General features: G+C 34.6%; 3 protein-coding genes across 9 annotated transcripts in view; 2 read left to right on the top strand and 1 right to left on the bottom strand.

The window, feature by feature from the left end:
- The window catches only part of LOC127877985 (uncharacterized), a 30,942-nt gene extending 12,521 nt beyond the window's left edge, over positions 1 to 18,421 (bottom strand). For all 3 annotated transcript variants that reach the window (XR_008048694.1, XM_052424329.1, XM_052424331.1), the window contains exon 1: positions 18,219 to 18,421. The gene's annotated coding sequence lies outside the window, so the exon portion shown is untranslated. The remainder of the gene's footprint in view (positions 1 to 18,218) is intronic.
- On the top strand, positions 982 to 15,059 carry LOC127877988 (uncharacterized). The gene is made up of 4 exons (XM_052424338.1): positions 982 to 1,501; positions 4,007 to 4,131; positions 4,634 to 4,759; positions 13,345 to 15,059. Exons 1-4 carry the CDS (start codon positions 1,456 to 1,458, stop codon positions 13,360 to 13,362), a joined length of 315 nt encoding a protein of 104 aa, XP_052280298.1. The 5' UTR covers positions 982 to 1,455; the 3' UTR covers positions 13,363 to 15,059.
- On the top strand, positions 5,278 to 13,034 carry LOC127877986 (uncharacterized). 5 transcript variants are annotated; one of them, XM_052424334.1, is made up of 6 exons: positions 5,278 to 5,864; positions 9,287 to 9,450; positions 9,860 to 10,243; positions 10,609 to 10,773; positions 10,988 to 11,078; positions 11,293 to 13,034. In XM_052424334.1, the coding sequence occupies exons 2-6, from the start codon at positions 9,436 to 9,438 to the stop codon at positions 11,886 to 11,888; spliced, it is 1,251 nt and encodes a 416-aa protein (XP_052280294.1). In that variant the 5' UTR covers positions 5,278 to 5,864; positions 9,287 to 9,435; the 3' UTR covers positions 11,889 to 13,034. The 5 variants fall into 5 exon arrangements, with proteins under 5 accessions (XP_052280294.1, XP_052280292.1, XP_052280296.1 ...); XM_052424332.1 differs by lacking the exon at positions 5,278 to 5,864 and adding an exon at positions 8,890 to 9,103; XM_052424336.1 differs by lacking the exons at positions 5,278 to 5,864; positions 10,988 to 11,078 and adding an exon at positions 8,890 to 9,103.
- Positions 18,422 to 23,609: the final 5,188 nt, after the last annotated feature.

Below are 23,609 nucleotides of genomic sequence, written 5' to 3' on the forward strand. Positions count from 1 at the left end.
TTTCAACAAATAAAGAGCTTGTTTTGATGGAGGATTTATCACTCTGCAAGTAAAATGTAATTTTGATAATGTCATATATTTTCGCGACCTAACAAAACTGTCAACGTTGTTCATATTAGTTGAAATAACGTGTTGTAAAATAAATGTATCAATGTTTCATTTTTAATCTCCAGACTGGATGCTACTTCATGGTGACATTGATCATTGTTCAGACTTTAAATTTGTCAATATAGATTATTGTTTTAATTAATATTATTATTGTGGAAAAACAGTGGCTCACAGTTATTCAAAGTAACAAATTAAGTGGTGACAGTCACAACATTTATTTGACCCAGTGAAACTCCTGAATTTATTTCATGTTTTCTTCATTTCTTCTACAAGGCCACTGATGCTTAAACTGGAACCTGAAAGATTAACATGCAGTTCAATGATGATAGGTGATAAAAAACATCAAAATCCCTCCCCCCCCCCCCACACACACACCGGAAAGAAATATGATATCTACATATCTCTAATGCGTGTAGTCGGATGCTAACCCAAGTCGGTTATGAAATTGGCTACGAAGTTGTTTTCCTTAGCGCCAATGTAGATAGTAATATATTTATTATAATTTCATTACACAAAATGAGAAACAGCATACAATTGGTGAAAACATCCACTGCACTAATGTTTACAATTCATAAGTATATAGTATAAGCAAAGTATATACCTAAGTATATTTATAACCAAATGCCCTATTTCCCAAAATTACGCGTGAAATTTGCCCTTTGTGGGGAAGCTCCCCTCTATTTTGAAAAGCTGGCTGGAGCACTGACATGATTCGGAAGTGCCATGCTTTGAACGATCGATATACTAAAGAAAGAAAATAAGAAATAGAGTTAACATCTTTTGGATAATTATGAACTTATTTGCAAAGGAAATCTGTCCCAAATTCCAAAAAAGGTACGGACCCATACATCGCCGTATTTTAAACGTGAAAGTTAAAGGTGAACTGTCGATTTTATAACGAAAAATGCATTTTTATAAATATGTATATTCTAAAACGAGTGGAATCATCAAGAGCTATGGCAAACAATATTGCGATACTAAAAAACGATGTTTTTGTTTTCCGTAAACCGCCCGGGTATTTCCGCCACCTACTTTGGTTGTGACGTCACAGGCACTCAACGCGCATGACTCGGATACACGTCCATTGTTATTACGAATCGAAGCGTGAACAAATCGCGCTTAATGTCAAATTTGACACTCAATACTATTGACAATAGATCTATCATGTTAGCATAATACAATTCTTTAACACAAGTTTTATTGAAATCGTGTGCTTTCTCTGTATTTTTTGCATGACAATCGTTATTCGATATGGTTCAGTGTGTTGCTTTCGGGTGCAAAGAACGTGAGGAAAAGGGAAAGAAGGTTTTTTTTCCGTTTTGCGAAGGATGATGTTACTTGTAAGAAATGGATAAAGGCAGTAAATTCCAGGAGCCTATTCTAAAAGGAACCGGTAATTATGTTTCTAATGACTAATCTATGCTTGTTTATTTTGATATTCACAGTGCTAAATAATGTTAGTCCGATTAGTCAGCATATTATTACAAATGATTTCAAGACATTTAAAAAATGCGTTGACATCTGTTTAGAAAATAATGCACAATAGTCTCTGATGTTTATTTCAAATACTGGTCAGGCTAATACAAAGGAGAGGAAGCTGTACTGTAGAAATATTGTTTGACCTCTAGACTATAGTATTCTCACACATTGTTTTGTCAAACATTTGAATCCGCAAACAACTTATAAGTATTTCTTCACAATATTAACCATGCATTATATTTAAATAAATTATATTAAATCAATAACATAAAGGTGGTCTTATAAGCGCAGTGGTTGATATGTGTCCTTCTCAGCTAGGTGACCTGAGCTCAAGGCCATTTCCTGTATATTGTTGAGTAATGTCAGAGCTGTTGATGATCAACATACAGGATGGATTAGGTTTTTCTGGATAATGAGCCTTCCACTCAGAACACATCCGCAAAAAATGGAAATCTTTCTGTACCAAGTAGCTGGAAAATGCTGCTTATATGATAATTCCAATTTCATCCACACTTTAACCCTTTGCATGCTGGGAAATTTGTCGTCTGCTAAAATGTTGTCTGCTAAATTTCTAAAATTAGCATTTTCTTCGATTTTTTTCAAAGAATACTATCAAAACAGCAAACAGTTTGGATCCTGATGAGACGCCACGTTCTGTGGCGTCTCATCTGGATCCAAACTGTTTGCGCAGGCCTTCAAAATTCGGTTCCCGCACTGAAAGAGTTAAAAGTCTAGTCAGTTTATAAGGAATGCTGGGGCACACATGGGTTCGATCATGTACAGCCTTATGCCCAGTATGGATATGCCTAATTATTTTACCTTTTAATATATATTTTTCAAAACTTTCTTATATTTGTATGCATGTATGAATTAATGGCTTAGTGACAAACAATTAATTAAAACACTTCTCTTATTAATAAGGAAAAATAGGTTAATCAGTGGAACAGCTTTAAAACTGACAAAAACATTCCATTTGATAAATAAATAAGACTAGCTAACTCACCAAAAATATTCAAAGTATAAAAATAATATTGGGCTTATTTCAATTACATTTCCATAAGATAAAAAAATTATGAGAGAATCCAAGTGCTGGTAAAACAATAATTATGTAAACTTTCTTATACTGATTTATTGAACAAAATAAAAAAAGTACTGTCTATTACACAGATGATTAAAAGACATTGTAAAAGTAAATTTGAATAGTATTAATAAAAATATTAATAGTATTTACTAACACCATTCAGCATGCTGTATTGAATTATTCAGATAAAAATGTAAATTGAGAAGGGTTTTGTGCATGGACTGTAATTATTTGTACAATTTATTATTTCTTAAACAATGAACAGCTTGGCATTTCTCTGAAATAATATTCTCTAGATTCAATTAAATATAACAAAGCACATGATTGCTTTCTTAGTTTCTTAAGTTTCACGAATGTCCATGGTTACCAGTCAAATTCACACCAGTTACCAGTGTTGTATATTAATCCATACAGAACTGTGTCATGGAGTTTATGGCTATTTGGTTGTTGAATAGCGCCTTATCTTTGGATATATCACAAGATTATGGTAGAACACAGTATGGTTTCAAGATAAAAGATTATTCCTAGCCCAATTAAATCAACAAACAATCATAAAATGTATTACTATCAGACCAGTGCCCTAGCTTAGCTAACCAAGGGGTGCAGTTCCAAGTCCACCCAAGGTCTCACTATGCCCTACACCATGCTCTTGTTTGGATTTTATCATATGATTATAAAGGAAGTTGTTTTTATCAATAAATTAATATAAATGTTCAAACTGAAACTAGTTTTATTTATAATAGAAATTGTGTTTTCAATTAACAATCATGTTATTAGAAATATTTACTTAGTAATTATAATGAAACACATGCTTTTATATTAAAAATATGCAAATGAGATAATATGGCTTAGTGCACTGAAGAGCTCTTTTAAGAATTAGCACCCTTCAATTTCAAAATCCAAAAAGGAAACTGATCAGACTATCCCCACTACCACTCAAAGGCTAATGATTGCAATATATCTGTCGCGTTCTGCGAAAACTAGGCATAATGCCTGTGCGTAAAGTGTGACTGTCGTCCCATATTAGCAGTCCGCACAGGCTAATTAGGGACAACACTTTCCGTCTTAACAAGATTTTCAGAAAGAAGGGACTTCCTTTAAACAAAAAATACCATTCCAGCGGAAAGTGTCATCCCTGATTAGTCTGTGCGGACTGCACAGGCTAATCTGGGACAACACTTTACGCACCTGCATTATGCCCAGTTTCTCAGAGTGCGACTCACATTATTTCAAAGTTCAATAGCATAGTTTGGCTTATATTAAGTGATATAAACATTTGTGTCATTCTGTCATTATTCTGTTTGAATTTATAAAAAGTAACATGAAAATTATTTGTAGGACCCATATTCATCATGTGTGGAAGAGTCTGTGAAGAAATGTCTTGTGAACAGTCGCCTGTTCGGATCAGTTATCCTGAATCACATTTTGATAATGTGTATTCGCAATCATCACAGACATCTGAGGTTTGTAATAATGTCAATTAATAATTAGTTTGTTTAACAATCTCCAAACAATGTCAATTATTAATAAGTGTGTTTAATTATTTCCAAACAGCCTGTTTTTAATGTGATAGGAGTTACATATTTACATTGGCTTCAAAAAAAATCCTCTATTCTTGTGATATAGTTTTTATTCTTTATTTTCTGTTTCTATACATGGCTAAACTTTCTATTTTTTTATGCTCCCAAAGGGTTGCATATAGTTTTTGAACTGTCCATCAGTTCGTCCGTCTGTCAGTCTGTTAGTCCGTCCGAAAACTTTAAAATTGGTCATAACTTTAGCAATATTGAAGATAGCAACTTGATAATTGGCATGCATGTGTATCTTACGGAGCTGCACAATTTGAGTGGTGAAAGGTCAAGGTCAAGGCTATCCTTCAAGGTCAAATGTCAAATATATGCTTCAAAGTGGCGCAGCAGGGAGCATTGTGTTTTTCTGAAAAATGCAAAATGTTAATCATTTCAGATGGTTGTATTTCGGCCAACAGAACATAAGGGATTCACTGTCAAACCACAGGGAAAGGACTCTCCTATCCTAAGTACAAGGCTGGACACCATGTGGTTAAAGCAGTTAAAGAGAATTGCACTTATGGTAATATATTCATAATGAATTTTATTGTATAAATAATAACCACAGATAGCAATATTGAATTATCTTGTTGAAGAATTTTGTTTTTGCACATAAAAAAAATACATTACAGCTTACAGAAATCACCTGAACTTGTCCAATATGTTGAAACAAAATTTATAAATTATAATTCTAAAATCTGGTGATTATTCTCAATGTAAAACAACATTAAATGTATTTGCATGTTGAACTTGTTGAGTTTTTAGAATAATCTTGATACAAGTCTCTTTTTCTGAACAGATAGTGAAATTATCTAAAATATCAAAATAAATACATGAGTTTACATGCAATCTTTTATCAAAATGTTTGGTTTCTTAAAGCAATAGATTTCTGTAATACATGGTTGAAGACAACAATACAAAAAACATTCATTGTTTATTATTCTCTTATAAGAAGGAACAAGGACAAGGGACGTTAAGGCGTGTCATTTGCCTGAAAAATATAAATATTTGTAAAAGTTAATTATTGCACCCATTTAAGATCACATTTTGAAGAATACGACGTGCGCTTTACGTTTTCATAGTTATTGCATCGTACCTCGCATAGATGACGTCACATTGAACGTTTCAAACACGCGCGTTTCTTCGAATAACGCGAATTTCGAGCATTTTTTAATGTTTATCACTATTTTATGACAACAGCGCACACGTTAACCAACTTGATTCTTTAAAAAAATGCAATACATTTTCGTTATTTGTTCATCGATATCTTTTTATTTTTGGTTAACGAGTGCGCTGTATGTGAAAAATACATGTATTTTCTTCTTAATCGACATTTGATTGAACAGTTAATAATTTATCACCATGAACGGTTGTTTCCTTGCAATATTGCGGAAGCAATCAAGTTGCTTTTTTAACATCTTAACTTAAAAAAAGGTAGTGTTTCGTATAATTCACGGGAGACCACTCCATTAACTTATTTAGGCCTATGGGAAGTAATCTTATCAAGCGAGCGGGATAAATCTACATGGAAGATACAGCGTCTGCTTCGCATCATTTTAACTGAACAGTAAAAGTAATTTAAACAAAATATGTGAGGTTAAGTTTCATCATCATATATCAACAGACAGGTATGTTGTATAAAACATGTTTTCAGTCAGTTATATAATATAAGTCACGAAAATCATTCTTGTATTTAGCTTCAAAGATGAATTCACACGAACACCAGAGAGTATTAAGAAACATACCTTTCTATGGTTATCCGTAATCCATAGTTGTCCAACTTAAAAGTCCATCACATAAATTGCTACTTGTTTAAATGTTGAAGTAAATTAACTGGTCACAATAATTCCATCTTATTTACACAGATACAAAATTGAGACCAGCGTATTAGGAATGTATAGACTACAGTAGCTTCAACATTCAGTTTATTTATCATCCAGTTGCATTATTAAATAGCCAAATAAAAATGCTTTTAATTTAAATTTCATCAAATCGGTTATAAAACACGAATGAAGCTTATATATCGTTGTAAAATTAAAAGTTATGACGAAAACCGACAAGTTAAATTACGTCACTTCAACTCGATATTTGTTCTCAGTATTGATGACGATGTTTTTATTACGTCATCGAGTTTATGGCAAGCGGTTCGACGCATAATCCCAAGAAACTAGGTTTCTCATGAGAACCTAGGTTCTCAAAATGAGAACCTAGGTTCTCAGAATGAGAACCTAGGTTCTCGCTTGAAGATTGCACATGGCGTCAAGAACCCAAGTTTTCAAATGAGAACCTAGGTTTTCATGAGAACCTAGGTTCTTATTGGAAAACCTAGGTTCTCATGAGAACCTAGGTTCTCATTTGAAAACCTAGGTTTTCATGAGAACCTAGGTTCTCAGAATGAGAACCTAGGTTCTCATGAGAAACCTAGTTTCTTGGGATTATGCGTCTAACTGCTTGCCATATCCGTGGTTTTCATTTGGGAACCATAGGTTCTCTGAGAACCTAGGTTCTCTGAGAACCTAGGTTTTCAGAGAACCTAGGTTCTCTTGAGAACCTAGGTTCTCATTATGAGAACCAAGGTTCTCATAGAACCTAGGTTCTCATGAGAACCTAGGTTCTTTGAAAACCTAGGTTCTCTGAGAACCTAGGTTCTCTGAAAACCTAGGTTCTCTGAGAACCTAGGTTCTCTAGAACCTAGGTTCTCAGAGAACCTAGGTTCCATGAGAACCTAGGTTCTCTGAGAACCTAGGTTTTCAGATCCCTAGGTTTTCAGAATTACGCGTCGAACGGCGTAAACTTGCTCGTTTGGAATACGGGACACATTATTCAGGGCGCAGGATCAATGGGGTTCACATATGATTACACACGGGCTGGACAGAATGAAAACACGCCGTTAAGAACTTTATTTTTGCAGATATCTCAAGTTATTGAAATATGTTTGCAAAGTCTTTAGCGCATAAGTTTTTCTTGCAATGTTGCCGATATCTTACGATTGAATAATACATTATTACACATAATCAATAGAGATAAAACTTTATACCATAATGATTGCTTCCTACATGTAGGTCACAGACATACTTAAAATAGAAAACTGTGCCGTACAGTCGTTTGAGGCCCGAACAAGGGAACTGAATATTTGAAACTCATTCAATGCTGTAACAATGTATTATGTAACGATTGATCTGAATTTTTAGTCTCAAAATAATATTTACAATTAAAGATGTATTTCATAAACAGTTCAATTTTTTATTAACGTGTTCAGACCAATGTCGACCGATTACTTTACTAATTTCATTCCTCAAGAACACCCATGCACGGAAACATGAACAAGAAGAGGTCACCGACGGCTAATGCCTGTTGTCACAAATATTCAACAGATAAGTTTCGTAGAATATTACTGAGCATTGTCTGAACATTGTTCAGAAAATGCTCTTGGGGAGAAACATTCACGGTTTCACGCCTATTTCTATTCATTTTACACATATGCCGCCAGCGTGTACCAAGCAATGGGAGACAACTGGAGGTTAATTATGGCACGCGGTTCGACGCATAATCCCAAGAAACTAGGTTTCTCGGAGAACCTAGGTTCTCTGAAAACCTAGGTTCTCATGAGAACCTAGGTTATTGAAATCCCAAGAAACCAGGTTTCTCACGAGAACCTAGGTTCTCATGAGAACTTAGGTTCTCATGAGAACCAAGGTTTATGAAATCCCAAGAAACCAGGTTTCTCATGAGAACCTAGGTTCTCATGAAAACCTAGGTTCTCATGAGAACCTAGGTTTCTCATGAGAACCTAGGTTCTCATTTGAAAACCTTGGTTTACGCTTGAGAACCTAGGTTCTCATGAGAAACTAGGTTTTTCATGAGAACCTAGGTTCTCACAGACACATAGAACTTAAGTTCTCGTTTGGTATCCTAGGTTTTCAAAAGAACCTAGGTTCTCATTTGAAAACCTAGGTTCTCATGAGAACCTAGGTTCTCATTTGAAAACCTAGGTTCTCATGAGAACCTAGGTTCTCATTCTGAGAACCTAGGTTCTCATTCTGAGAACCTAGGTTCTCATGAGAAACCTAGTTTCTTGGGATTATGCGTCGAACCGCTTGCCATACGAGTTAATTATGCGTGAACAGTTCAGGGGCTCGAATTCTGCTACGATCGTAACTGTAATACTTTTTATGTGGTATTTTAATTTCAGAATTTTATGTCGACTTATAAACAAATACTTTCATTTATTTTTAATTTAGGATGTCTAAATCTTATGCGTGTGCTATATGCACCAAACGTGTGGGCCCAAAAGAAAGGAGGAAATTAAAAACAGATGGCAATAAACAACTTATAAAGTACTTGAGAAAGCATATGCTATTGACAGACGAAGTTACAGAGAAAGACGTTGTTCATAATTCTTGCCGTCTTAAGTATACAGCAGAATCGGCGGCGGCAAGATTAAGTGCATCCCCAAAGAAAAATCCACAACAGGAACCGTCTGACAAGAAATCGCCGTTTCAATTAAACATTAAATCAGCTGGGTTCAGCCATACTATATGTCCTATATGTAACAGGAAGGGCGCTCGGTCCGAAGGGTTTGTAACCATACCGGGCAAGGCGATAATGCAACAGTTCATCAACAAAAACATTTTGTTGAAGAAGAATTCGCGATGTTGTAACACTCACATGAGTGGGGGCAAGTTTACACCAGAGACCCTTTCTGCTGATATTCAAGGAAAAATTAGATCCACAACATACATGGAACCTGAACAGATAAGCAGTTTAATTAACTCGCTACGGCAAAGTGCGACACAACGTCAAAAATCTTGCATCGATTTTGACGACCCATCCACAATGACGGATGCTGATTATTGGAATCTTACTGGTACGCATCCTAATTTGAATTGCATAATCACGCTGATGAGGAATGAAAGATCTACTGTCCTTATCTTATATACATGTATACACACAGGTCATGAATATTTTTAATAATTTTAATAATTGTTTTATGAGTTTATGTAATCAATGATATTATAGTGTAAATAACATATATGAATATATATATCAGGGTTGACGAAAGACCAATTCTCAACTCTTATCGGTGATGTAGACGACATACGGACAACAAAGACCAGGTCCATTCGAACATGCATCGCATTGCTCCTAGTCAAACTAAGAACTAGTTTAGGGAATGCGCTGCTCAGCACTTTGTTCAACATGACGATTGCGCAGGTATTATGTGGTTCGGATAATACAACCTATTTAAATGCCAAGGCGACTGTGATATGATTTACCAAATGTATCCATAGATTGAATGTTGATACTGGTAAACTTAATTTCAATTTTTAAATTTCTCTTTCACAATATATCGTGGAAGAAAAGTAACTTTTCAGTCTTTTTAGACGATGAATATGATGGTAAACATTCATCAGTTTTCAACATTTTCTTAATGCAATTATGTATGTAATAGCATTCATAATTGAAATATTGCTTACTATAACCGAAAATGAAAATCGTTCTATTTATTTTAACAGGATATATTTCAAGAGGTAAAAAATCTTTAAAGCAGTTTACAAAAAAGCAACACTCTTATGGAAATTAAAAGAAAGTGGGCTTTATAAATAATGTGTTTATATTACAGATTCGGCGTGCGTTGAAATCGTCAAGAAAATCTTTGATGAAATCGTTCGTGCCAAAGAATATGGGATTTAAACATGTTTCCAGAGAGGAGATAAAAACGACCCATACACGACCTCTAGCGCAAGAATTGTTCGCTGCATCTGACCAAAATAAATCAATAATTGTTTTAGATGGAACATATATATATATACAAAAAAGTTCAAACTTTTCTTTCGCACGTCGGTCGTACTCCATGCACAAGCATAGGCCACTTGTCAAGCCAATGATTGTTGTGTCCACCACTGGCTACATTATATCTATTTTGGGACCGTACTTGGCGGATAGCAAAAACTCAGATGCAAATATACTGAAACACATCATCAATCAAAATACTGAGGATTTTAAGGTTTGGTTACATTCAAACATGTCATATAACTTTTTTTTTTAAACAAAACAAAATGTAGGAAACCAACTTGATGATGATGATGATGATGATGATATCATGATCATGGTGATGATTATGATCATGAGCATGATTTTGTTGATGATGTCGATAAGGTCGATAATGATTCGCATGATGATGATAATGATGACGATGATAATATTGATTACGATGATGGTGGTGGTATTCATTATTATGATGTAGATGATGATAATGGTGATAATCGGGATAATGATGATGATAATGGATGAGTACGATAATCATACTAATACAAATTATAGTCAATACGAAAATATGAGTACATTCATGCCGTAAACAAAACGTTTCAGAGCTGGATTCAGGAAGGTGATGTGGTCGTAGTTGACAGAGGTTTCCGAGATGCGTCGACTGTTCTCGAAGAACTTGGTGTAACTATGCAGATGCCATCTTTTATGCGAAAGGGGTCTACACAGCACACAAGCGAAGAGTCTAACAAGTCGAGGCTTGTGACGAAGGTAAATCTCCGCGCACATGTACTTGATTTATGATTAGATCACAATATAAATGTAATATATTGAGATGTATTTATACCTTTTTGTGAATAATTATATACTGTGTTCAAACTTACTCGCTTAACCGATAATTCGCCAATCATTTGATTATTTAATAGCACGGTTAAAATAACTATCGTTTCAACGGTCTAAGTGTATAAGTGTATTGTTTAAACAGATACGATGGGTTGTCGAGTCAACCAATGGCAGACTCAAGACATGGACATATTTAGCTAGGACAATGCCAAACACCCAAGTGCCATTTATTGGTAAAATATTTTATGTAACATTCATAATCATTTCACAAAATAGATAACACATACTTGCGTTAAAACGTACATGGAGTAAACAGAGTGAAACCGTCACGTTATATACACTTAATACAAGCCTACACATATGTATTAACATTATTTAAAATGTCCTAATAATAATGTGTATATTTATGTAATGAGATTCCTGTTATATATATGATATTTATTTAAGGTGACTATGTGCGAATTGTTGGAGCAATCTGCAACCGCTTCAGACCGGCTCTAAGTAGCGGGGACTCCGATCAAGACAAAATAGTTGCAGAGAGAATGTTGTATTTGTCAGGGCAGAACAACGATTTACAACAATTCATCTCTGACAACGACATAGAAAAAATAACCAAGGCATCGTGGAAACCGATGGACGAACTAGACATAAACTGTCCAATAATGACCGAGGATGAACTTAGATGTCTAATCTTTGGTGTATACACAGTTAAGCTGGCGGCTTCTTATACACAAGAGCACATGTCAAGTGACGGAATATACTCAATTCACGGTTATGTGCACAATAGGAGTTTGCTGTGCTTGAAGTTCCAAAGTCGGCATGTGTCCCGAAAGCAATACCGGTCTTACATACGTTTTAAGGAGGGGTCAGTCGACGCATGGTTTTGCAGCTGCCCAGTGGGAGCACGTGTAGTTGGAACATGTGCGCACGTTACAAGTGCGCTGTGGTACCTTTGTTTCAGGCGACACCAAACTGATCAACCGTCAGATGGTCCGAGAAATTGGGCTGCAGACATTTCAGATGCTGCTAACGTGTCATATTAAATATTAAGACGCGCTCTGAGACATAGACAAAACAAGTCTTAAAAATGTGTGTTCATTTACATCTAATAAAGACAAAACAAGTCTTAAAAATGTGTGTTCATTTACATCTGATAAAGACAAAACAAGTCTATAAAATGTGTGTTCATTTACATCTGATTAAGACAAAACAAGTCTATAAAATGTGTGTTCATTTACATCTGATTAAGACAAAACAAGTCTATAAAATGTGTGCTGAATGATTTCTCTGAGAAAAAGGGGTTAAATGCATTAATAGGCGTCAAGTGCGCAGTAGAGGGCGTTGTGTTTCTGACAAACACATCTCTTGTTTAAAGATGTGAATGTAAGCAATATTACAATTTGCAACATTGAAAATATTTTATACTGATTGTTGAAAGTCGTGTAACTGACATGTTTATAAAATTGACTGGTTTTATTTTTTTGTTTTTTTGGTGACAAATATCAATGGGCAGAATAATGTGTGGATGGCATGATAGAAAAAAATGTCATTATTGGAAGAATGTGAACATTTACCAGATGAAAATCGTTAGTATAACAACGATTGTATAAACATAAGCTTCATACTATCGCTATATTTAAATCAGATTTGGGTTTTTCCAAAAATTGGAGAATGTGATTTGTCAACTACGGAAAAACTAAAACGTCAAAAAAGCCATATTTGACAATTATTAATGGAAAATTGTGAGGAAATAATAGGATAAATAGAATATTATGTTATTTTTGGATAAATATCAAGTTTATCATGCTCGGCACGAACTATGTTAGCGCTCGGCATGCCTCGCGCTACATCGGTTCTAAGCCTCGCATGATAAACTTGATATTTATCCAAAACTCACATAATATTCTCTATATGTACAAGGTTACGCGATCAGGATGTGCATACGGAATATGTTATTACAATAGGTCATGATATTACACCGTATTTGTTGTTGTTTTATTAATATTTTCGTTGTTACTTATAAGAATGTTCTAGTTTTATTATGATGATGCGATTTAAAAAAATGTTATAAACAATGTGTGATTATTTTGCGTAAAACATTTAGCGATATGAAGAAATAATAATATCATATGACATGTAATATGTTACTTTGATTTATGAACATGAATTAAATCATTTCTCACATTGTGGATCACCAAATTTTTAATGCTGATTGAATAATAAGCGCGGCAATCTGCGTCGATACAATTCGTAGTTGTGACGTTGCCGTAAAAAGCAACGTTAAACGACGTCAAAATTGGAAAATAGTGGGCATCTTTGTCTCGGGCTGGAGATAACGTCTTTTGAACAAATACATGCATTGAGGATATTTTGAAAAGATGACTCTCTGCACTTTATGTTCATAGTAGATTGAAAATAATTTGGATAAAGGCAAATAACGACCCTTAACGTCCCTTGTCCTTTATCAATAATTATAATTTATTTTAATATAACTTTAAGACTATGTTGATGAACTAATGGCAGAGCTGCTTAGGATGAAAGAGGAGTACAAGAGCGATGCCAATGCAAGTGCTGCCTCTGGCAACATTCTGTTTTCACCGCCACCCCTGTCTTCATCTGCAAACAGAATCCTGAAGTCAGAGGCTGTGCAGAACCATCGTTCGCGATTTAATTAGCGAACAGGGATGGAAATTAGTGGTTGCCCGTTTTGTTGTATAGTTATCTATTACTTTTAAAGAAAGTATTGGTTACACATTACACTACATGTACATAGTACTGGGCGCGTTGAGGCTTACGATGGGAAACCAAAAAACTATAGATGGTTGTCCATGTGGGCAACTAACTGTAAAACGTTAGTTTCCATCCCTGGCGAAGCAAAATCCAATGTATGAGTCGGACGGAAATCTCTGGCTGCCACAGTGCATGACGGAAGAGGTTGTCGGTCCTTCTTGCTCAGACGGTGCCAAATCCAACGAGCCAGTCTTCTATATGCAATGAATCTGTATACTCTGAAGTTATAAATGTATAAGGATACCATTATGATAAATATTAGTATGTTTAGTAAAACAAAGGTACTTTTCAACTTGACAATTACACAAGCCATGCTGTGGCAGATTCTTACTTAAGTTTACAGTTTAACAAACTTATTCAGCTTGAATATAATATTATATAATAATATTTTACTGAAAATATGTCAGAAATCAGATTTTGTAAGCAACTTCACATCATGTTGTAGCAGGTTGTTATTATAGTGTACTTTTTAAAAAATTAAACAGCTTGTATTTATATTTTTATTTCAAATGTTGAAAAATAATAATGAACTGGCATTTGTAAGTAACCAAAAATCATTGTATAGCAAATTGATACTTCATTTTACAATTAGATAACCCAGTCATCTTGTATACCCGCGTATTTTAATGTTGATTAAAATTGTTGTCTTTTTTATGTTATTTATCCACCGCCAGAGGCGGAGGGATATTGTTTTGGCGTTGTCCGTCCGGCCGGCACTTTTGTGTCCGGAGCCATATCTTGGAAGTGCTTTGGCGGATTTCATTGAAACTTGGTATGAGTATATATATGCATAAGAGGATGATGCACGCCAAATGGCATTGTACACCATCTGTTAAAAACAGAGTTATGGCCCTTTGTATCTTGAAAAATGCTTTTTACTTTAGGCACTTTTGTTTCCGGAGCCATATCTTGGAAGTGCTTTGGTGGATTTCATTGAAACTTGGTATGAGTATATATATGCATTAGAGGATGATGCACGCCAAATGGCATTGTATACCATCTGTTAAAAACAGAGTTATGGCTCTTTGTATCTTGAAAAAATGCTTTTTACTGTATGCACTTTTGTGTCCGGAGCTATATCTTGGAAGTGCTTTGGCAGATTTCCTTGAAACTTGGTACGAGTATATATCCCCCGCCAGAGGCGGAGGGATATTGTTTGGCGTTGTCCGGCTGCCCGTCTGTCCGTCACTTTTGTGTCCGGAGCCATATCTTGGAAGTGCTTTTGCGGATTTCATTGAAACTTGGTATGAGTACATATATTGATAATAGGTTAATGCACGCCAAATGGCATTGTACACCATCTGATAATAACAGAGTTATGGCCCTTTGTATCTTCAAAAAAATGCTTTTTTAGTGTCAAATAAAGCACTTTTGTGCCCAGAAGTATATAGGCGGGGGATATCAATTCAACGAATTTGCTTGTTTTATTATTTGTATCAAAACATATTTACAGTATGAAATACAAATGACAAGTTCACACAAAACATTGTGTTATTTAATGTCTACAGTGTATTTTCTTTACAAACAATCTGTCCTGGTTTCATAAACATTTTTAATAATTAATGACAACTTACTCATGTATTGGTTCTTCATCACCGATGGGACCATTTACATCAAGGAACTCATAAAACGAAACATCAATGACATCTTGATGTAGACAGTTAGCTATGAAGCCAGTGTGCTCAGTTATGCACTTTACCCCTGCCTCGTCCATCCTTTCCATCAGCTCTGGGTATTCTGTGCAGCATTTGCACTCAATCTGCACACGATATGGTGTGCAACATGAACATGCACACCTGAAAATAAAAGAAATACGTCGAATTGCAATACAGACATTCCTTCCTAATCAGAACAGGTTCAAGTATCCGTTCTAATTATAATAATTAGACCATACAACCTAGTCATATTCAACAAGCTTGTACTGTAGAATAACAATCAAAGAATTTTTTTATTTTTGCCGACACCTGCATGTAACAAAATTATATATTTACCAATCCGTATTCCCAACACGATGGTCGTCTTGGGCATCGGCAAAATTTTCCTCGCTGTCCGAGTCAGAATCAGAAAAATCTGATTGACTGTCACTAAATTCTGGCTCAAACATATACGGTTGAACGGAAAACTCATCGTAATCGCTATCATCTTCCATTTTTCAACATTTTTTATCTAAAGTTGCAAGATATAATACATCCGAAGCCATTTATTATGCCGGCTCGTAATTGAGTCGTTATTGAGTGCCTGTTACGTCACTTCCGGTTTGAATGAAAATGGCGAGAACATCGGAATGTGTGAAAAATCGCGACTTTGTTCTATTCGTTCTCGCTAATAACACCGTATTTGAAATGAAGTGAGGAGCGAAATAGTTTAGATATGCACTAAATTCGATAAATAAAGGTGTTTTACGGGTTTTTAAAACCGCGGCAGGTGAACTTTAAACATCTACCAGTGGAAGCGCTTGCTTGACCTGGATATTAACGGATTATTTATTTAGCCCTTTTGAATTGCTTCTACAGTTTTCAAAACGATATCTATATCAAAATAATTATGTAATGTATTTATATCTGTGCTAATATAATAATATTAAAAAAACCGGTGCGGCAACGCCGTACCGCGGTGCGATTTTTTTCACGACATGCACCGCGATATACCAATATACCGGTGAATCGTGACAGCCCTAGTGGAAATGTTTTGGTTAAAGTTACCGGTGGTTAAATTCCACTATGCGCGGTTAGGTTACTTTGCGGTATATCGTGTTTATACAATCGAGTTACCTTGAAGGTTACTATACCTAAATAACCGCAAACTTACCAAGGTTTGAATGTTACCGAGCGGTAACTTAAACCAGCGTTTATACAATCGGGTGCTGTAGTGGTAACACAAAACTTCAAATAAATTACTTTCACTTTCTCTCGATTTTCTTAAAAAATTGCATGAATTCATCGTAGATTATAGCATAAGAGCAACCGGAAAATGATTGTTGTTTTCTCAACTTCAAATGAAAAATTCACATTCAATTGCAAGAAAAGATAGGGAAATAACCTTCTGTGTTTGCCAGTGTCTAAAAATAAACACACCACTTAACTATGCGTACTTAAAAAGTTGGTTTAAGGCAAAAGATTATAATACAGATAATAAAGAATAAACTGCTGTTAGGCAGACTTCGCATAAAACGACAGGCTAGTTTAACGTCCCGGCGTAATTGTCAACTTCAGCATACAGTGTACGTAAATGTTTTTGGTTCTTTAGTTCTAAGGCATAAGATATTTCATAGTTATTTAAACCACGTATTTGCCATATTAAATTGGACCCACATGTCAAGCTTGAAATTTGTCATAAATATCGGAGTTCGACATATATGTTTAATTTAGCTAAATTGACACATTTTAGGCGTTTTCTGTATCATATCTGGATTCCTCGGAAGGGCTTGAGATCACAGGAGGGAAGCCCATAGTATTTTTATTATATATATGCTATAATAGTTTCTATTATAGCATATATATATATATATATATATATATATATATATATATATATATATATATATATATATATATATATATATATATATATACATAAAAATAATAATAATAAGGTCTTTCCTCCTGTGCTTGAGATATTACTTTCAAACTTAAGAAAGTTGTCTGTTGCTCTGATGATAATTACACTGCTAAGTAATGAAAGTGTCATTAAAACGAATTTATATAATAGCTTTTAACGTTTAAGATATGAGGGTCGAGTTATTTAAATCCTTACGACCATGAATGACTTAATCGATGAAATCAATGCTAGCAGTTAAATTTCCGTTTTATTGTATACACTAGCGCATTGTTAAATAAGATTGTTTTGTTCACTATTTAAGCAATGCATTTAAAAGAAACACTAAATTAAAGCAACACAGAGTTAAAGATGAACGCGCAAAGGTCCAGATTATTTCGTGTTTCACATGATGTATTTATATGATCTCACATTGAGTTAATCACTGTTTAAGCCAGACATTAAAGGGGCCTTTTCACAGATTTTGGCAGGTTTTGAAGTTTGTCATTAAATGCTTTATATTGATAAATATAAACATTGGATCTAAAAAGCTCCAGTAAAAAAATCAAGAATAACATTTAAAAACAGGAAAGAAAAGTAGCCCGCAGCAGGGCTCGAACCAGTGACACCCGGAGTCCTGGAGTAAAAACCAATTAGACCGCTAGGCCATTCTGCCAAGTATGTACGTGTCACGTATTTTAGACTTTATATAAGCAATCTTCGTAGTTTCACAAAATTAAACGATAACAGAACTCTCAAAATTCTTCAATCGTTTCGCGTTGCAACGCTTTATAATTTTCAGGTTTTTAAATCGTCAAAAGATGCATATAATGGCTATATTAGACCATAGTAAATGTTCAGTATTTCTATTTACTCACAAATATCATAACTAAAATGAAAATTTGCGAATCTGAAACAACTTTTTTTCAATTTTGTCAATTTACCAAAACGTGAAAAGATCCCTTTAAGTAAACGTATTCATTCGAAATAAAGAACAGCTACATAACGAGTCCTAGAAGTTTAAACTTCAAAGTTGTAATCATAAATACCTGATTTATCACATGTGTCGGTTTGCGTGTGATTTTCAAAAACAAATCCAATCAACAATCACCTTACAAAAAATGGCAAATTTACAAAATTGTATTCAACATATCTGGTAAAACAGAAAATTGCGCAAATCGCGTTCACCACAGTTGACATATCTGCGCTGGTTTTATTTTTAGAAATTAATAATGACTATGACCTATTTATGTTGAAGTTCTTACACTGGCGTTTGTATTTTCTTTTTAATATTGGACTCGTCTGCAAAAAAGGGATAACAGGGTGTTTTCTACTGGCGTAAGTTCGAGCCCCAAACGGGGCATATTTTTTGTTTGTATACATTAGTATTTGTTTCGTACTGGACATACGTATCTATTTATGTTGTTTGTACATCCTCAGCAAATATAGAATACCATAATAAGATGTGTGTACTACCCTGCCGAAACTTCCGTATAATACTGTAACGCTGGAACGGCTACGGAGACATGGTGTAGTATATTAAATGGAAATGATGAAACCAAAATAATTAGACCATACACATTTTTTTTCTTTTGAATGGTCTGATATAGGATCCTTTTCCCTAGAATTTTTTATTGATGCAGTTTTCCCTACGCTTCAAGTTGTCTTAGAAAATGTCTTCACCGTTTTAGTGTTGTCTATATATTATTCCTAGAAAAGGAAGTGTATGCCCATTCCCAAAATGAAGAAATAGTTCTCCGTTACAATGCTTCACTGACGAAATCGATAAAACCAAATGTGGATGAATTTCGGAATTAAAACAGTCATATGATATTCCGGTTGTGTGCTTGTGATTGAAATTTAATTCCATTCTTAAAAGGGTGGTCCCAGATTAGCTGGTGCAGTCCGCACATGCAAATTAGTGACGACACTTCCCCTTTTCGATATTTTTCGTTTAAAGAAAGTCTCTTCTAAACGAAAACCCAGTTTAGACGGAAAGTGTCGTCCCTGATCAGCCTATGCGGACTGCACTGTATAATCTGGTACAACACTGTACGCACAAGCATTAAACCCCCTTTTCACAGAGCGAGGCTGAAATATAATTTCTATGTATAAGTATGATTGTGGTATGCTTTAATGTTGATATGTTTTTCTGAAATAACGAAGGCATACAATATGCCTTTTTGTTTAACATTGCTTCAAATTATTGTCAGTAGAAACAAGATGTATTTGTGAAACACTATGTCCCCCCCCCCCATATATTTGACCTTTGACATTGAAGGATGACTTTGACCTTTGACCACTCAAAATATGCAGCTCCATGAGATACACATGCATGCCAAATATTAAATTGCTTTCTTCAATAATGCAAAAGTTATGACAAATGTTAAAGTTTGACGCAAACAAACCAACAAACAGACAGGACGAAAAAAATATGCCCCCAGTATAGACTGGGGGACATAATAATGCATACAATAATGTATTAAAATAATTATAAAAAAATCACAATCCGATTGTGGATTCAAACCTTAATGGGAATACCCAGCCCAGTTTCTAACACTCGTCCATAACCTCGACACTAAGAAGACATGTACATATTGGGTACCTCTTTTAACTGATGAATTTTACTACGATTGTTTAAAATGTGCCGCATACATAATTATTGAATTTAAATTAATCAATCCATCATTTGACACGCGATGTTCAGAAAATGCATTTATAGCGTATACTCAATTGTAATATAAATGTCGTCAATACAATTGGGCTAAAAATAAGTATTTTTTTCACAATGATACACGTGTTGTGAATAGCTTGATACGTCGGTGTGTGTAAGTCTTAACCCATTTATGTCTAGCGTCTAGAAAAAAGGCCTTGACAAACAGCATAGACCCAGATGAGACGCCGCATGATGCGGGGTCTCATCAGGGTCTGCGCTGTTTGCTTAAAGGAATTTCTGTAAGAAATATTCTAAATATAGAAATAAATATACTAGACATCCCTAATTTTGGAAATAAATTTATCCAATTTAGAACGATGGGAGAGTCCTCTAGGCATAAATGGGTTAATGACGTCGTGTACTCTTATGTTATGCTCCAGTACAGAATAATTTAAAGAAAACGCACCTGAAGGCGGTTGCTCAACACCAGGCAAATCTCTTTTAGGAGTTTACAGCAAATGTGGCCGCTCAGTAGAAATGAATGTAGGTGTGCCAATTAATATTCGTGACGTAATCAGTTTATTTATTTAATCAATTATTGAATGCGCGGCAACACATACTTGGATTATTTAGCGACAAATTTAAACTGGAACGAATTTGAAAAAAACAACAACACTAAATTAATTAATGTTGACGAATAAGGATAGCTGGATCGAATCGAGTATTGAGATAAACGATAAACAATAAACGGATTTAAAACTTTCACAAAAATTAGCTATCAACTGAAAATATTACATTGAGAATCAGTTGAATCATAAGCAATCAGTAATCTAAGTTGTGTATCAGAGTATCCATTTACTATCCCTCTTTTTATTGCCTTGGTATGTCCCGTTTCGAATTCGACTCAATATATATTTTGATGTGATATTTGTTTTGTAATAATATGCTTTTAATTAAATTTAGATTGTCCGAGACGATGTGGGTAATTATCGAGAATTAAAAAGAATAATATTAACATGGGATTTTATTGGATGTGTTTGGTCATTTATTTATGTTGATTATATGTCATATCGGTAAGTTTACACTAACGATCCAGAATATATGTGGTTGAGCGTTTACACGAAGTTAATTTTATTATATAAATTTGAATATTTGAATATTTCTGTAAGTCGTCATTCTTAAACGGAGGTTGTCGGCTGCTAGTGCTTTAAATAATGGGGTGTTTGAATACGTGCATCTTAAACGTTGTGACATAGATTTGTAAACAGATATCGTTATGTAATATATTGAAGTTGTGTTCAAATTGTAAACAAAACAACATATTTATTGCTAAAATGTGTTGCTTAGTGTTTTCCAGTTAAATCTGTTTTGAAACAGAAATCGAGCGCTTTTAATGTTTTATTTCAATGCATATTCTTATTTAAACTGACTTACTTAAGATATATAGAGCAGAACAAAAATAGTTTGAATACGATTTTCATTTTTCCAATATAAGAATAATGTCACTCCATAACGATTATCAGGAGATAAATTGCTGTAATCATCCGCAAGCGTTTACACTATATAACGAATTCATAACAAACAGTATTAAACAAAAACATGATCAATGCTGGTGCCACCACCCGGGAACGATACATTTAAAGCATTAGGTTCTTTAGACGATTACAAGGCATGATCAATGCTGGTGCCACCACCCGGGAACGATACATTTAAAGCATTGGGTTTTTAGACGATTACAAAGCATGCCGAATATGAGACTTTAAGATAATCAATCACAAGAAAATCAATAGTATATAAACATTAACATCGTGTTAATGCAACTGAAATTGCAATGTTTTTCATAATAAGATGACAAACACTAGGTCACCCTAATGGGAACTACAGAGACATTTACAAATATTGGTAACCTATTGCACTTCAAACATTACATACTTTCTGTAAATTCGTGTCTATATCAAGCCGGAAACGATCTTTGAAAACAGTAAAATATCTAAATAGGTAAATCAATGACTTATTAAAAGGTTGGTCGGATATAACCCAACAGCATTTTGAGCAATTTAATATAGCTTCCGCCTTATTGGTGATAACATGAGAGGCGCGTTTTGGGAAAACTGGGCTTAATTCATGTTCGAACTGCACATGCTAATCTTCGACACTTTACGAACATGCATTGAGCCCAGTTTTCCACTTTAAGAACAGTTCAAGATCTGAATAGGTCAATCGATAACGTGTTGAAAGTTTCGACGGAAAAAAAACAACATCATGCTGACATCATTTTATTCTAGCTTCCGCCTTACTGGTAATAACATTTGAGTCGCGATTTGGGAAAAGCTTATCAGGCACGACACTTTCCGCATGACCTGGATGTTCGCTAAAATAACATCAAAGCGGAATATGCAAATTGCATATGCTTATCTGGGACGACACATACATTACCGGTATGCCCAATTTCGCCAGAACGAGGCTCATTAAAACACAGCTGAGTCAACTCTCGATACACGCAAAGTAATTGTGTACATTGTTAATCATTTCATAATCTCGTGCATGTATCTTACCGTATATTTCTGATGTATACCGTAGGTCTTTGCTAAAATCAAAGTACTGACAGTACTGGTGTGACGATGCATTTGAAGAGGATGGATATAAAAGCATCAATTTAAGTTTATCTACATCACCATAATTGTGTATGTGGGTACGAAAATTATGGCTACGAAAAAAAATGGGTACGAAAATTTTGGGTACACAAATTATGCCAAAAAAAAATTGGGAACGAATAAAAAATTTGGTTACGAAAAAAAATTGGGTACGATAAAAAATTGGGTACGAAAAAAATTGGGTACTTAAAGAATTTGGGTACGAAAAACAAATTGGCTACGAAAAAATTGGGAACGATTTTTTTTTTTGGGGGGTACGGGGAAGTAGTACCCGTGGGGAACTTGACCCATTCAGCGAAACTGGGAGGCGGGTTACATTCTCGATCAAATATAACAAGAAATATCTTTAAAAAGATTTTCGACGTGTATTTTCTGTAAAATGTTTGTGGGTTATAACATTACGTTATGTAGCAGATATATTCAAAACTTGACATGCTCTTTAATTGAACCATGCTCTTTAATATCACATGTATATCATACCAAACTTTATATTTCGTTGTTTCCTTTGCTAAGTTAATGATGTAATGTGTACGGACGTGATTTCACATGCCCATGTGCATGAACATATAATTTTTCTCTTTTGATTTTTGTTTTTTCTCTAATTCAATAAGCTTGGGCATGTTTGTTCGTTAAGTACGGCAATAATTTCATGATGATTCCCGAAAGTAGGTTTGAGCACATAGTCGAATACGACTTGAATACGTGAGTTCGCCCATGGACACATGGTAAGGTTAACTAAATCTCCGCGATATGACCTAATATGTGTTTAAAACAGAAAACAATATCCAACAAACGAATGAATTGTCAAACATAGTGTGTGCACTGATGTGGCTCTTTAATTTCTGTTTGAAAAGTTTATTAAATATGCAAAATGAGAGAGCACGCATAAGAACGAGTTTCATATATGTCGCACCGCTATTATGCTGTTTATATACCATGCTCGCTTTAACGTTTACAAATGTCAGGTTCGAAATAATTCGTTTTCTTTACACTCATGATCGCGTTTAACGTTAATTATACACGTTTCATTCGCAATTTATTTACAGAATCACGACAAATGTCAAATACAATACAGAAAATGCACAGTTGTTTCATTGATCTATAAACATATAATGAATTGAATATAACTG

This window comes from Dreissena polymorpha, chromosome 4 (genome assembly GCF_020536995.1).
Source record: "Dreissena polymorpha isolate Duluth1 chromosome 4, UMN_Dpol_1.0, whole genome shotgun sequence".
Lineage (NCBI taxonomy): Eukaryota > Metazoa > Mollusca > Bivalvia > Myida > Dreissenidae > Dreissena > Dreissena polymorpha.